The sequence below is a fragment of the Emys orbicularis genome, chromosome 17 (genome assembly GCF_028017835.1).
Source record: "Emys orbicularis isolate rEmyOrb1 chromosome 17, rEmyOrb1.hap1, whole genome shotgun sequence".
Classification (NCBI taxonomy): Eukaryota; Metazoa; Chordata; order Testudines; family Emydidae; genus Emys; species Emys orbicularis.
Window position 1 is genome coordinate 13,592,077 of NC_088699.1, and position 13,386 is coordinate 13,605,462.

General features: G+C 42.6%; 1 protein-coding gene across 2 annotated transcripts; it reads right to left on the bottom strand.

Annotated features, from left to right (window-relative positions):
- Positions 1-1,742: 1,742 nt before the first annotated feature.
- SUMF2 (sulfatase modifying factor 2) lies at positions 1,743-12,508 on the bottom strand. Of its 2 annotated transcripts, XM_065418253.1 has the most exons (9): positions 12,331-12,508; positions 10,559-10,712; positions 9,024-9,138; positions 8,054-8,098; positions 6,745-6,895; positions 4,294-4,349; positions 3,625-3,709; positions 2,843-3,008; positions 1,743-1,965 (listed from the first exon to the last, which is right to left on the bottom strand). In XM_065418253.1, the coding sequence occupies exons 1-9, from the start codon at positions 12,461-12,463 to the stop codon at positions 1,860-1,862; spliced, it is 1,011 nt and encodes a 336-aa protein (XP_065274325.1). In that variant the 5' UTR covers positions 12,464-12,508; the 3' UTR covers positions 1,743-1,859. The 2 variants fall into 2 exon arrangements, with proteins under 2 accessions (XP_065274325.1, XP_065274326.1); XM_065418254.1 differs by lacking the exons at positions 4,294-4,349; positions 6,745-6,895.
- Between the last annotated feature and the right edge of the window lie 878 nt (positions 12,509-13,386).

Consider the following 13,386-nt stretch of genomic DNA (forward strand, 5'->3'; position numbering starts at 1 on the left):
TAGCCAACAGATTCCATTATGCCATTATCCCTGCCAGCCTTAGTTACTGCTATTATAACCAGTCAATCTATAAATGACGCCTTAAGCGTGACAGATGTTTTGTTTCCAAAGCTTTAATGCACTATGTTGAAGAGTAGCAATTCATTTTATGCATCTACACCTTGGGCTGAGTTTTTAAACAGCCCTTGAGTGACGGAAAATGCACATTGCAGCTAACGGTGACCTGTATACTGCATGTGTATTTAGGAGACATTTTAAAAGATATAGGGCTAATACACAGACCTCACATTGGTCAAAATGGTCAAGGGCTTCAGTTTATTTATGTCTATTTGATCAGTGCATCTGTACATGGTTTTGTAAACTGTTTACATGTCAATAAATAGGCTTCATTTTACTTAGCTGGTGGGACGTTGCATTGTTAAGCTGGTGCCTATGGTATTCTTACTATCAAGCAACATAGTATTAGGCTGGGATTTGCAAAGGGGTCTAAGGCATTGGCAGACAGTGGGAGTTGGGCACCTAATGGGAGTTAGATGTCTAATGCCGTTAGCTCACCCCCTTTTGTAAATCTCAGCCTTAATGCTTAGCATTTATATTCAAATGCTTTACAGACACTAAGTAATTCATCCTCCCACTATCCCTGTGAGGTAACTATGTTTTATTATCCCTATTTTCGAGGTGGGGAAACTGAGGTAGAGCTGAGGTTAAGGGGCAGATTGTCAGAGGTATTTAGGCACTTAAAGATGGAGATAGGTGCCTTTAAACCAATGGAAGTTTGATTTTAAAATGGGAATTAAATCAACAGGTATCAGATGCCTGGGTGTTTCTGAAAATCCCATTAGATGCCATCTGCATCTTTGACAATCTGGCCACAAGTGACAGCCTCAGGTCTTCTGGGCTGTGTCTACAATGCACTTGCTTCCTAAAATTTCCCATCACTGCAGCATGGGTGATGATAGCAACCCTGGGAATGTTTGTGGAGGCTAGTCATTGGCACGGGCCTGGGACATTTAGGTTATTTACTGTGAATACAACTGTCTAACCCTAAGAACAGTGAAGCTCTCAAAACAGGCTTCCTAGGGAGGTGGTGGAAGTTTTTAAGAACAGGTTAGACAAAGACCGGTCAGGGATGGTCTAAGTTTACTTGGTCCTGCCTCAGTGCTGGGGGCTGGACTAGATGATCTCTCAAAGTCCCTTCCAACCCTACATTTCTGTGATTCTAGACACTGTGTTGTGGAACAGTGCTCAGAGCCATGATTGTAATACCAGTGGTTAGTGTACACTGGTGCAGGTGGAGCTGTGACCATGGAGAATTATAGGGGGAAGAGAGTGTAGTGTAGCAAATGCAAAGTGTGTCTGAGTCAGAGCTGGGATTAGAACTCAGGAGTTTCTGACTCAGCCCACACCTGTCTCTCTTGGTCACCAGCAGGAACAAGTGCAACCCTTACTCACACAAGTAGTTCTTACTCCTATGGAGCCAAGTCCTGCACTCCTTATTCAAGCAAAACTCCCAGTTTTTTTCCAAAGGGAATTTTAGCCATGTAAGAGCCTAAGCAAAGGCTGCAAGAGTTGACTCATGGGCAGCCTCATCCGTCTCCCTGGGACTACTCACGTGTGTACGTGTTTGCAGGACTGGGCCCACGGGGAGAGAGCAGCAGCATCTTCTTAAAAAGTCAAAAAGAATGGAGACAACTGGACAAAACCACCCTCAATGTCTAAAGCCTCCACTCTGACACTGAACATTAGTAGCAAATGTTTATTTTTAAAATTGGCCAAACTTCAATCCAACACAGCTGCAGGGAATCGCTGGCATCTCCACAGGAGAAAATGTCTCCGGACCATTCCGATACGTGATGTCATCACAGCTCTTTTTTACTCTCCGTTTTCCTGGTTTTCTGACTCGGGATGTGGGCAGCACAGCGGAAACCCAGGTTATCCGAGGCGGAGTCCGGTGTGTTACCCATCCTAGGAAAGGACAAAAACCTCCTATGTAGATTCAGTCATAGATTTTAAGGCCAGGAGGGACCATTAGATCCTCTAATCTGACCCCCTCAATGACACAGGCCATAGTTAGCCCTGTTTTGAGCCCACTAACCTGTCTTTGACTAAAGCACATCTTCCGGAAAGGCATCCAAGCCTAAAGTGATACTGAAACATGGGGCCATTTTCAAAGAGCCCGGCTCCAATTTAGGCAGCTAAGTAAGTGGCCAGATTTTCAGAATAACTCAACCATCAACATACTGCGCTAATGAAAAAAACCTGGCCCTTTAAATTAGGGGTCTAAATGGGAGCAGAGCATTTGGAAAAATATTGCCCTTAACGTACAGAATTGCTGCAAAGGGGCTGATGAGTGATGCAGTTCCTCCACCGGGCTTTTTAAGTGATATCTTCTGACAATTAATATGGAGAAGGAAGGCAAAGCAATTTCATTATTTAGAAATTATGTAATTTACATAATCGATGACAAAAATGAGTTTGTCTGTATGATTTAAAACAGATGAACATTATTTCCCAACATTAATTACACTTTATTGTTATAATTCTATCCTTATGTTATTTTCCCTTCCTTCTCACACTGTTGTATTGGGTGTTATATACTAGCTGGCATCCAGCCTTCATTCCAGAGTTGGCTGCTGTCCACATAGAATTTGAGAAGTGTTTGGGGATTTATTAATAATAATAATAATGAAGTCTTCACATTAGTTAAAAGTAAATAATTATTAAATAGCAAAAATAAAATAGCAAATCATTTGAAATATATCTATGTAGTAAAGGTTAAGTTACTATAAGCCCCCCAATGTGGTGCAAAATAGCACTTGGCCACAACAGTAAGTAAACCTACCTAGTAGTAACACGAGCTTTGTGATTGGCCGATCCATCTACTGTGTCAATCCAAGATGCACCTCGCAGGACGTGCATTTTCTGAGCACGCTGCCTTGACATGGGTCCAGGAGGTTGATACTCTGATGCAGTCCATTCCCAGGTGTTTCCTAACAGGTCATAGAGCCCTGAGATATAGAAATTGCTCATCAGGATCCATAGGAGGACACATACACTGTCAATACAAAGCCCTTTTGGAAGCACTTTGGTGCAGTGAGGGTTGTTTAAGATGCCATCAGAAGAGGATGGTCTAATGGCTAGAGCAGGTAACCAGGAATCAGAAGCTCTGGGTTGTATTCCCAGCTCTAATACACACTCACCGTGACATTGGGCAAATCACTAAACTTCACTGTGACCATCTATTTAGTGGGGTAATAATGCTTGCTTACCCTCAAAAGGGCATTGTGAAGCTTAATTAGAGAATATTAATAAAGTGCTTTGAGATTCTCAGATGAAAGGCATTACAGAAGGGCAAAAAGTGATCAAGTATCATTATTATAAATCATTGCATGCAATGTTGTGCTTGTTGCCTTAAAATGTATCATGTCAACATCAGCCAATTTAAATAGCATTCAGAAATCTCAATGTGCCCAGCATCATCGTATCTAGATGCCAAGAAACTCAATGTCAGTTTAGGTTTTAAATTCCCGCTATAATCTTGAGACTTTAATTTATTATTTCTAAATTGAAATTAACAAAAGAATTCATTTGCAAATTGGGGCAAAGGTGCCTACTAGCCCATACCATAGTTGTTCTGAGGAGAGAATGCATTCACTGGGGAAACACCATGGTAACCATCTTCTGCCGTATCGACCTTTGGGAAGATTCCCTGTGTGAAGAGAGGATTTTACTTTGAGAAAAAAAAAAAAAAAACCCTCACCCAGGATGGCATAGAAAGGAGCAAAAGGGCTTGCGCTTTACAGAACCTCGTCATGCTTAAAATAACAGAAACTGTCTAACAGTCGTAAATTACATAATGTGAAGATACTTTAATATGACCAAGCGATAGCTCAACCATTCAAAGTGCTAAAGAGGGAGATCCCTCCCCCATGAAACTCTGAACCTCAACAGCCGCAAATGTTGAGGAATCTGGATTCTGCTTCCGCCGTAGAGAGTTGGGTGAGATTGACGCTTTGCAAGGCGTCAATTTATTTATTTATTCTGGTTAAATATTAAATATTTATGGATAAATATTACCTTTAAATTCTATATCCTGGAAGTGAGGGGAGAGAGTAAAATGGTGGCAAATTTAACAACTGACCTGACAGCCCTACCAGCTGAGGTTCAATATCTTGAAGATAAGTCAGTATGATTTACTAGCTAAATGTTTCCTTAGGTCACTTTAGGACATTTTTCTTCATCAATAAGCCATCAAGGCAACCCATCACAGACATGATGGTATTAAGACCCTACCTGCCAGAGATTTGTACGATTTGGTTGAAACTTGTTCCCCCAAGGATATACTCTGCCTGTCAAAAAAGAAGAGGTGGGACCAATTATTTCCTTCCTGTTCAAACCAGGACACCAGTAGGAACTGTCAACTTTACCCTTTCTCACTGATGTACGGGGACCAGTGCTGTTCAACATATGCATACATGGTCTGGCAAAAGGTATAAACAATGAGATGGCAAAATTTGCAGACAATACAAAATTACTCAAGATAGTTAAGTCCAAAGCTGACTGCAAAGAGTGCCAAAGGGATCAGACAAAACGGGGTGACTGGGCAACAAAATGGCAGATGAAATTCAATGTTGATAAATGCAAACTGATGCATACAGGAAAACATAATCCCAACTATACATAAAATGATGGGAGTCTAAATTAGCTGTTCAAGATCTTTCTTGAGCTACGAGTCATTGTGGATAGTTCTTTGAAAACATCTGGTCAATGTACAGCACCAGTCAAAAAAGCTAAAAGAATATTAGGAACCAGTAAGAGAGGGATAGATAACAAGATGGAAAATATTATAATGCCACTATATAAATCCACAGTATGCCAACACCTTGAGGACTGTATGCAGTTTGGTCACCCCATCTCAAAAAAAGATACATTAGAATTGGAAAAAGGGCAACAAAAATGGTTAAGGGTTTGGAACAGCTTCCATATGAGGAGAGGTTAAAAAGACTGGGACTGTTCATCTTAGAAAAGAGACGACTAAGGGGAGATATGATAGAGGTCTATAAAATCATGACTGGTGTGGAGAAAGTAAATAAGGAAGTGACTATTAGCCAAGACACTCAGGGACACAACCCCATGCTTTGAGTGTCCCTAAACCTCTGACTGCCACAAACTGGGGCTGGATGACAGGGGAAAGATCACTTGATAAATTCCCCTGATCTGTTCATTCCCTCTGAAGCATCTAGCACCAGCCACTGTCGGAAGACAGGATACTGGGCTAGATGGACCATTGGTCTGCCCAATATGGACATTCTTATGTTCAAAAGGAAACCATGCATTGGTTTTAAAAAGAAACATCATTTTAACTCTAAAGGACACAGTGCACAGCCGGGAGGGCAGCCAGTGCCCTCAACTGCTGGTCATCAGCCCTTCTGATTACCACTCCTTTCGCCAGTTATTCTGGCAGGGATTTTCAAAGGAGCCTAAGGGAATTAGGCACCCACCGCCTAGTAAATTGCAATGGGAGATTTGAACATCTAATTCCCGTAGACTCCTCTGGAAAAAAATAAAATCACAGCTTCTGCGCATAGTGATTTACAGACATGACCTACACATGGGGATCAATTCATCCACCACTAAAACGCAGCTGCCTCTGGAGTAGGACACTGCCGACTTCATACTGCTGTGAAGTGAAGAGGAATATCGTACCTGATTGAAAATGCAGGGGGAATTTTTAGGTTGGACATTAAATTTGGAGCTGGTATTTGACCCGGATGTCAGAGCTAATGTCTCTTCCCTTACAAAAAAACTGTGGGAACACAGGCATTGACAGACTTGATCAGACCCATGGGTCCACCTGGTCCAGTATCCGGTCTCTGACAGTGGCCAGCACCAGATGCCCCAAAGGAAGATGCAAGAAACTCCACGTAGGCAGATGGGAAATCATCTGCCCCACATGCAGGTCACATCTCATTCTCAAATAGAGGTTGGTTTAAACCTTGCAGCAGGAGGTTTTTTAAATCCCTTCCCATACTCTTCTTTTAAGTTTTGCATTAACTATTATAACTCTGGATATTCTTGTTATCCCTATAAACATCCAATCCCTCTGTGAATCTTCCTAAACTCTTGGGGCAAAGTCTGGGCTCCATCGAAGTCAGTGACAAAACTCCCGTTTGACTACAACGGGGCCAGGATTTCACCCGTGGCCTCAATGGCATCCTGTTGCAGTGAGTTCCACAAGCTTTGATGTTCATGTCTCATTTGTAAGAGGATCAAGCCAAGTTCACTTCTCAGGACCATGCCTCATAACTGAACAACTAATGCTATCCAGCCAACTCCAGGACTGCCCATTATCCCTGGCGGAATGCACGGCAAAGCATGAACGTTAAGGACCAGACCCAGCTCTCGTTACTGAGAAGAGAATTTGGCCCCCAGAGCTTTAATCAGAGAGATGGCTCCAAAATGTATTCATGTACCTATTTCATAGAGTCATGGGTTTTAAGGCCAAAAAGGACCATCAGATCATCTAATCTGACTTCCATCCACATCTCCCTACGGAGACCAGAACCCCCAGCAGAGGGGAAGGTAGAGCTTTGAGTCTGGTAGGATTTCATTATTTAGGAATACAAGTCCTCTCCTGGGTCATCGAGTCCTGGCCCCTGCCATCCCACCATAGAATCAATTATAATTATTTGATGACTTAGTTTGGTTTGAAAGAGATCAGTTCAAAGAGCTTTTCTTACATACTCTCTAGTCCTCCCCTTGCAGCAAATTCCCACTCTGCCTCAGTAGGGAGTCTCTTCCCTTTCCACTTGCAATATGCCTGTGCATCATTCCAGCTCACGTGTAGCACTGGGTAGTCCAGCTTGGTTTTTATCCCAGATCCTGGACCTGCTGGCTGAGGAGAATTTCATTTAACAGGTTTTCACTGAGCCATAACAACTTTATGTAAAATAAACCCAACAACAGGAAACAGTACAGAGTCTGGTAGGCCTATGATTAGACACACCATCTATACTGCCCTGAGCATCCACCACCCACTTTGCTCTGCCTATCTGTAAGGCCACTGAAATATACAAGAATCTTGGACTTCAGGTACTTCTACCTGTGGGATATTTGTATAGTTCAATGGCTTGTCAGCTAAGGTGGCAACACCTTTGAAATCTGGGAGGGGGTGAGAAAAATCTGGGGACACATTTTTTTTTTAAACACCAAAAACTTTCATTAGCCCAAGACAACTTTCTGGAAGGAGGGAGGGTACAAATGATAAATATTAAGCTAAGATAGTCTGTGGCAGAGGAAGGAATTGAACCCAAGTATTAGGTTAGTGGTCGAAATACTGGCCCAGCCTGCCTCACGTGAATGTATAGAAGGTCATACCCTGAACTTCCGCATGATTTGGAAATGCATCCTTTTCTACATGGTACAGTGCACCTTGCCTTTGACTACTTAGTAGAAATCAATCTAACTAAAGACTGGAGGATATGCATCTGTCTCAGTTAAGGACAGAACCTCAGAGACTTGCGTAACACACAGACACCAGTTCTATCTACTCTGCTAGAAAGGCATGGCTGATAGTGGAGTTTATCCCTAGACAATGATCTCAAACAGGTCTGCAGATCAACTGTGGCTTGTCATCACTTCCAGGTAGCTGGCAGAACTCCCCAATCGCAATGCCCCCTAAATATATAAACAAAATGGACAAGAACAGTGCACAGCCGGGAGGGCAGCCAGTGCCCTCAACTGCTGGTCATCAGCCCTTCTGATTACCACTTCTTTTGCCAGTTACTCTGCTATGGATTTTCAAATAAGCCTAAGGGAATTAGGCACCCACCGCCTAGTAAATTGCAATGGGAGATTTGAACATCTAGTTCCCGGAGACTCCTCTGAAAATCACAGCCTCTGCGCTTAACTCTCAATTTCCTCCTTTTATGTGAGTGGAATCGCTAATGTTGTAATTAATGCTGTTTCTTTTCCCCACTGAAGTTCAGCCCATAAGCAGATAGTCTCTGAAGCCCTATGGGATTGCAATTCGCTCCTTCGAAGGACTGCTCACCTGTCGCCAAAATGCATTGTCAATCGGCAACCACCAAGGGGCAGACTAAGAAAAAGAAAAGAGACCAGATTAAAAAACACAATCCTGCCATCTAATCATCCCCAAGCCTTGACTCTCAGTGCTTAACCCCTTTCACAGCATGCGGAGTAAGGCAGAGTATTTTTGAGTTGGGTATGGTATGGTTAGATTCTGTGGCTGGATATGAGCAGCTGGTTCATTTTAAAGACATTTCTATAAAGCTCATAAATACAGTACAGGGGGCATCTGATTTTAAAAAGAAAATTCAGGATTTAAAAAACTCCTTTAAAAATGTAGGCTTTCCTGTTTTCAGTTCTGATGAATAAATATGAGGAGATGCCTTGCTCTCTCCATACTCGCCTAGCAGATCCTACTGCACACTCTGCAAAGAGTCCAAAGTAGGCTACAAACTGGGGCCTTAAATCACGTAAGGCACAATCCTGCTCTTATTGGAGTCAACAGGAGTTTTGCTCTTGGTTTCAATGGGAGCAGAATCAGGCAGGGAAAAAGCCAAAATATTAAACCAGTTGTTACCTGGTGGTAATATTCAGCAGGAAAAAAAAATACCCATTGCAATCAACAAGGTCTTCCCCTCAGGGGTTAATGTTTATAGCAAGATAAACAAATAAGGTAACATGGTCAGAAAATAAAGTGAAAAACTCCCCAGTGAGTCCAATTCCCTCCTACTCCCTGGGGTGTGGAGCCTAAGCTTTCCAAAGGCTTGCATCCCTTCTTCTGGGCACTTGGCTAGAGCTGAAGTTAACGCCTCCTTTCTTCACATAAGGCCATAACAATAAACGGTAGACTTTTCAGGTATGGCTCTGCTTGTATTTATTCCACCATCCTGACACCACTCTGTTCTGAGGACAAACACCACAGCCCTCTTTTCACCATCGTGAATCAACCCCATAACATTGTTCATGTCACTTTACACACTCCAAATGGACTTTACCTCCAGTTTTTGGGTCACTTTTTTTTTCAGCTCTTCGGATACAAAATCCTCAAAGACAAAGCTCCAGCCGAAGGCTTCTGCTTCCGTTTTATATTTCTTTTCTCGAACAAACTCCCTGGTGTGAACAGGTCAGATATAGGTCTCTGGGTAGCATTCCCACAAGGTTAACATCACATGCACAGTAAGTTGATAAAAGTAAATGCAATTTACAAGAGCTATTCACACCATTTATAGTCTATTGAGCCCCTGGTGTAAATCCATCCCTGGTGTAAATCCAGTCAGCTCAATGGAGTTAGGTTTGGAGATGAAACTGGCCCAGTTTGTATTGGTTGCATGGAACTGCTATACTGATGTGAATTTTTTTTTAATATTTAAAAACAAATCTATAGAGTTTCTTTATTTAATTTATTAAAACAAACCAACCCAAAAGACAAACCAACCAACCAAGCCAGCCGAGTTACTCGAAGTGCCCATTCTAAGCTGTGAGTTCACTTTGCAAAAATTCACATTGAACAAAAGTCACATGCAACCACTTAAATCCACTGCTACTATTGCAAATCTGTCCCCAAAATTTAATTATCCAGGGCAGTGAATAACCCCGCCCAATCTGTGTTCTATCGCCTCCCAAAATAGCTGAGAATCAAGATGAGCTTCGCAGCATGTCCAAAAAGGACTCATTAAGATATCAGAATAATCTCTGCGCCAATGCAGGATAGTCCCTCCAATACATGTTCTAGTGCTTTGTACAATCCTTATAAAATATATTATAGGAAGCAATTGAGTATTAATAGAGGGACAGCTAGAATCTAGTCATTAGATGGCCCAACTTCTATGACTCTGCATTATGGAGAGTAACATACTTCAATGGGAAAATGGAATAGCCATCCTCTGACTGCAGTATATTGCAGTTTCATAACAGAACAACAAAGCAAAGTATTTACAAATCCAGTACAAAATAAAATACGAAGCTTTGGTATGTTACCCATGTAAAACCCCAAACAGCTGGAAAGGACCTGTTTGCTAACTAACATATAATAACCACAAGTGAGTTTTCTGTTTATCATTTCTTCTCAACAGAAATATTTGCCTTCCAGAGTGTTTGAAAACCCATTTGTATTGCAAACTGCTAAAGTAAAATGTTAACATCCTTCTGCAGTGATCCACAGATGTAGAGCAGGATTTTATAATATTCCAGAAATGTTGAGTGATCATGAATATGGGGAGATTCTCAGCCTTGAAAATTCAAATTGGTTTTCCTTAATCCATAGAACAGCACCGGCAGTAGATGTGCAAGTTCACATGCTGCTCTGCCAATGGACCTTCACTCGGACCTGGTGGGATCACCTCTAGGCATTGTAGATTGGTTCAGTCTCTGTGATCAGTCACTGGCCTCTCTGCTGAGGCTGCCAACAAAGATAAACCCAGCAAAGATGGCTTCAGTCGCTACCCAGACCAATAGCATACAGGTGAAAGTCTCCATCACCCTGTGCCATCCACTCTCTGCAAACTAAGCAAATGCTAAGTGTGGGCCTTACCTGAAATCCCGGTTGGTAACAGGATATTTGTCAATAGCAAATGACTTCACTGTCACCGCCTCGAGAGGCCCTTCATTTTTACCATCAGGTGAATTTGTTCCCATTTGGAACTTCCCGCCAGGCAGTCGTACCATGTTTCCATCATCTTCAAAAACTAGGAGAGATGTTGTGATCCAATAGAACATTAAATAGTAACAATAAAATCTTGGAGTGCATACATTCTTTGCTAGAGGTATGTTTGCATGCTGGGGAAGAGGGATAATAGAGGGTTGATAATTATATCTAGCACCTAGACAGTGCTTTATATCTTGAAAGTCCTTTGCACAGAGTAAGTACACTGAGCTTATTCCTGGTGTAACTCCATGGAAATCAATGAAATTATCCCTGAGAAAAATTTAGTCCATTCACTAATTCTCTCTATTCTCCTAGGAGGTAAACAAATAAGTATTATCTCCATTTTACATCTGGAGTAACTGAGGCAGAAAGGCTAAGTGACTCACTCTAGGTCACACGGGATAAAGCAGCAGAGTTGGAATCTCTTTTCTTAATACACTACAGGACCACTGCTGCTAAAGATACTGATATCTGAAAGACGGCCCGTCTGCATGGGGACAGATTAACCACATAAAGGAATCAGTCTAGCAGCACAAAACGCCCTCAGCCCACCCAGACTGGATCTGCCCTATGAAAGTCTTGTAAATGCACACAGACTTTGTAAAGAGAGGTTTTATTGTGAAAGAATCATTAGAGAATCTACACTGCAAAGGGTTCACTGAAGACAACTGCAGCTCAAGCTATTGCTTTAGATCAGATGCAGGGTTGGTTGATGGCACTTTATTGAGTGACATTCCTGAGTATCGCTTTGAGTTGTGAGATTTGAGTATTCACTCCTGGCATCTGGTCTCGTTCATCAGTTTTTACATGCAGGATTTCAGGCCACCAGGGGAATCTCCTTTGAAAGTATTCAAGGTCTGTCACTTTTCACTTGCATCAAATGACCCAGGATTCACTAAGGGAACTCTGAAAGGAGTAGCCCCTCCCCAGAGGGGCAGACCCAGGGTAAATACTGTGTTAACATATGTAGAAATGACTGTGCAAACCTTCAGAAAGGTAGAGAAGGGGAAAATACATCGGGGTGGAGAAGTTACCAGACCTTTACAGCTAGGAAATAAATTTGGGGCTGGGGGCAGGAAGAAGGGAAGAGGAGTAGGAAGGGAATTCCCCTAGCTTCCCCAGCATCACAATAGTCATTGAGAATTAGGTACCGGTCTGACTGAGTAGCCACTGGGCCACCCCACAAACATCAGATCTAGAGCTGAACTTTGTGGGGAATCCAGGAGGATTCTGTCTTCAGCTTGCACTTTAGCGCCAGTGAAGGCATGGAGTTCTCATCTAACTTTTCCAAAGGTTGGAGGTGGGGAGGTGCTGCTCTCTTCACATTGCTCGTTTCACCTAACTGTTGGAATAAGTTTAAGAGTTTGATGCTTGTTCCGTCAAAGGTATTTAAAAGGGAGCAGACAGGCCCTTTCTTCCTTGTTTTCACACAGTTGAGGATTCATATTAAGGCAGTATTTCAAGTCTCTTTTGCGGGGAGGATTTTAAGGTTGGTGAGAGTCAGGGAAGACACTTCCTTGAAATGAGTTCTGGTTAATGCAGCCCCTGACAGAAGGGGACTAAGTGGGGACAGGCAGCACTTATTAAGCTCTGCGGCAAGGAAAGAGCGTAAAGGGTAAAGGAGGTGGAGCAAGACATGCTTGGACACATGCACTCACCTTGCAGACTGTAGCTGCTCCCTAACACACAGGTGCCTAACAGGAGAGCCAGCTGCACTCTCCCAGCAGAGGAGAACGGTAGCATTGGGGACAGGAACGGGAGATGAACTGGAGGAGGAGGTTGAAAGGCCATCCGTGACCCAGAAGGGCTGTGTACTGGGTTGAAATGCTTCCGGGATCTCCGGCTAGAAGGGAGGCCAAAGTTCTTCCTAGCACGAGTCCCCGCCTCCCCCTGCATGGAAACGAAAGCAGGGAAGTGATGAAAGGGGAGGAGTATGCGTACAAGCGGCAGCAGAGAAGCTGGGTACTTAGCCCATGGAGTCAGTAGAGAAATGAGAGAGACGTTGCATTAAGTCGTATTTAAGCCATAACCAAAACCCAGCCCGTGCAGGATTGTTCCTGATGGTGCAGTAAATTAGTGCACCAGCTATTTAGTGGCAAAGAGGCAAAAGTCAGTCACTTTTGGCTGAAGCATTTTCCTTAAAATTGTTACCCAGAATACCTAAGATCCCTCTCATTTAAAGAGGGGAAAATATCTTATCCTTCTCCCTGCCTCCCCTCAAAAGCAAGCCTAAAACCAGAACCTATTTTGGGCACTTGACAACACTTTTCAGCTGATCAGCTTTGTGATTTCTATTGTGCAGGTATGCAGTTTGACTGCTTTGCATGGGTTATCATTACAACAAAGGAAATGTGTTTTGATTTTTAAAAAAAGGCAGGGGGGGTGACTGTAGGCTTCCATAGAGGCAGACGGTCATACAGAGGATGTAGATCTTGGAACTGTTTTTCCTTTTTTTTTTTTTTTTTTTTTTTTTTTTGAAGGTGACTAGCCCTTATATTGTGTACCTTTAAATGGGGAAAGCACTGGTGACCCTACCTGCCCCAGGCAAGAGGAGACGGTGTTTCCACTTGCAGATAAGAGTCTTTATGGAGGAATATCTTGAATCTACTCTTACTGAAATATGTTGAGATTTTCTGCGGAGGAAATTTTGCAGCTTTAGAGCCTCTTTGTGAGCTCTTACATACACAAGGATTATAGAGGCTTGCTTTTTAACT

Coding starts and splice junctions, on each gene's coding strand:
- SUMF2 (XM_065418253.1), bottom strand. CDS start 12,463: ATGGCCTTTCAACCTCCTCCTCCAGTTCATCTCCCGTTCCTGTCCCCA. Junction 8,099..9,023: donor AAGTGACCCAAAAACTGGAG/GTAAAGTCCATT, acceptor TCTTTTTCTTAG/TCTGCCCCTTGGTGGTTGCC. Junction 4,350..6,744: donor TGCAAGGGGAGGACTAGAGA/GTATGTAAGAAA, acceptor CTTTTTTGACAG/GCAGAGTATATCCTTGGGGG.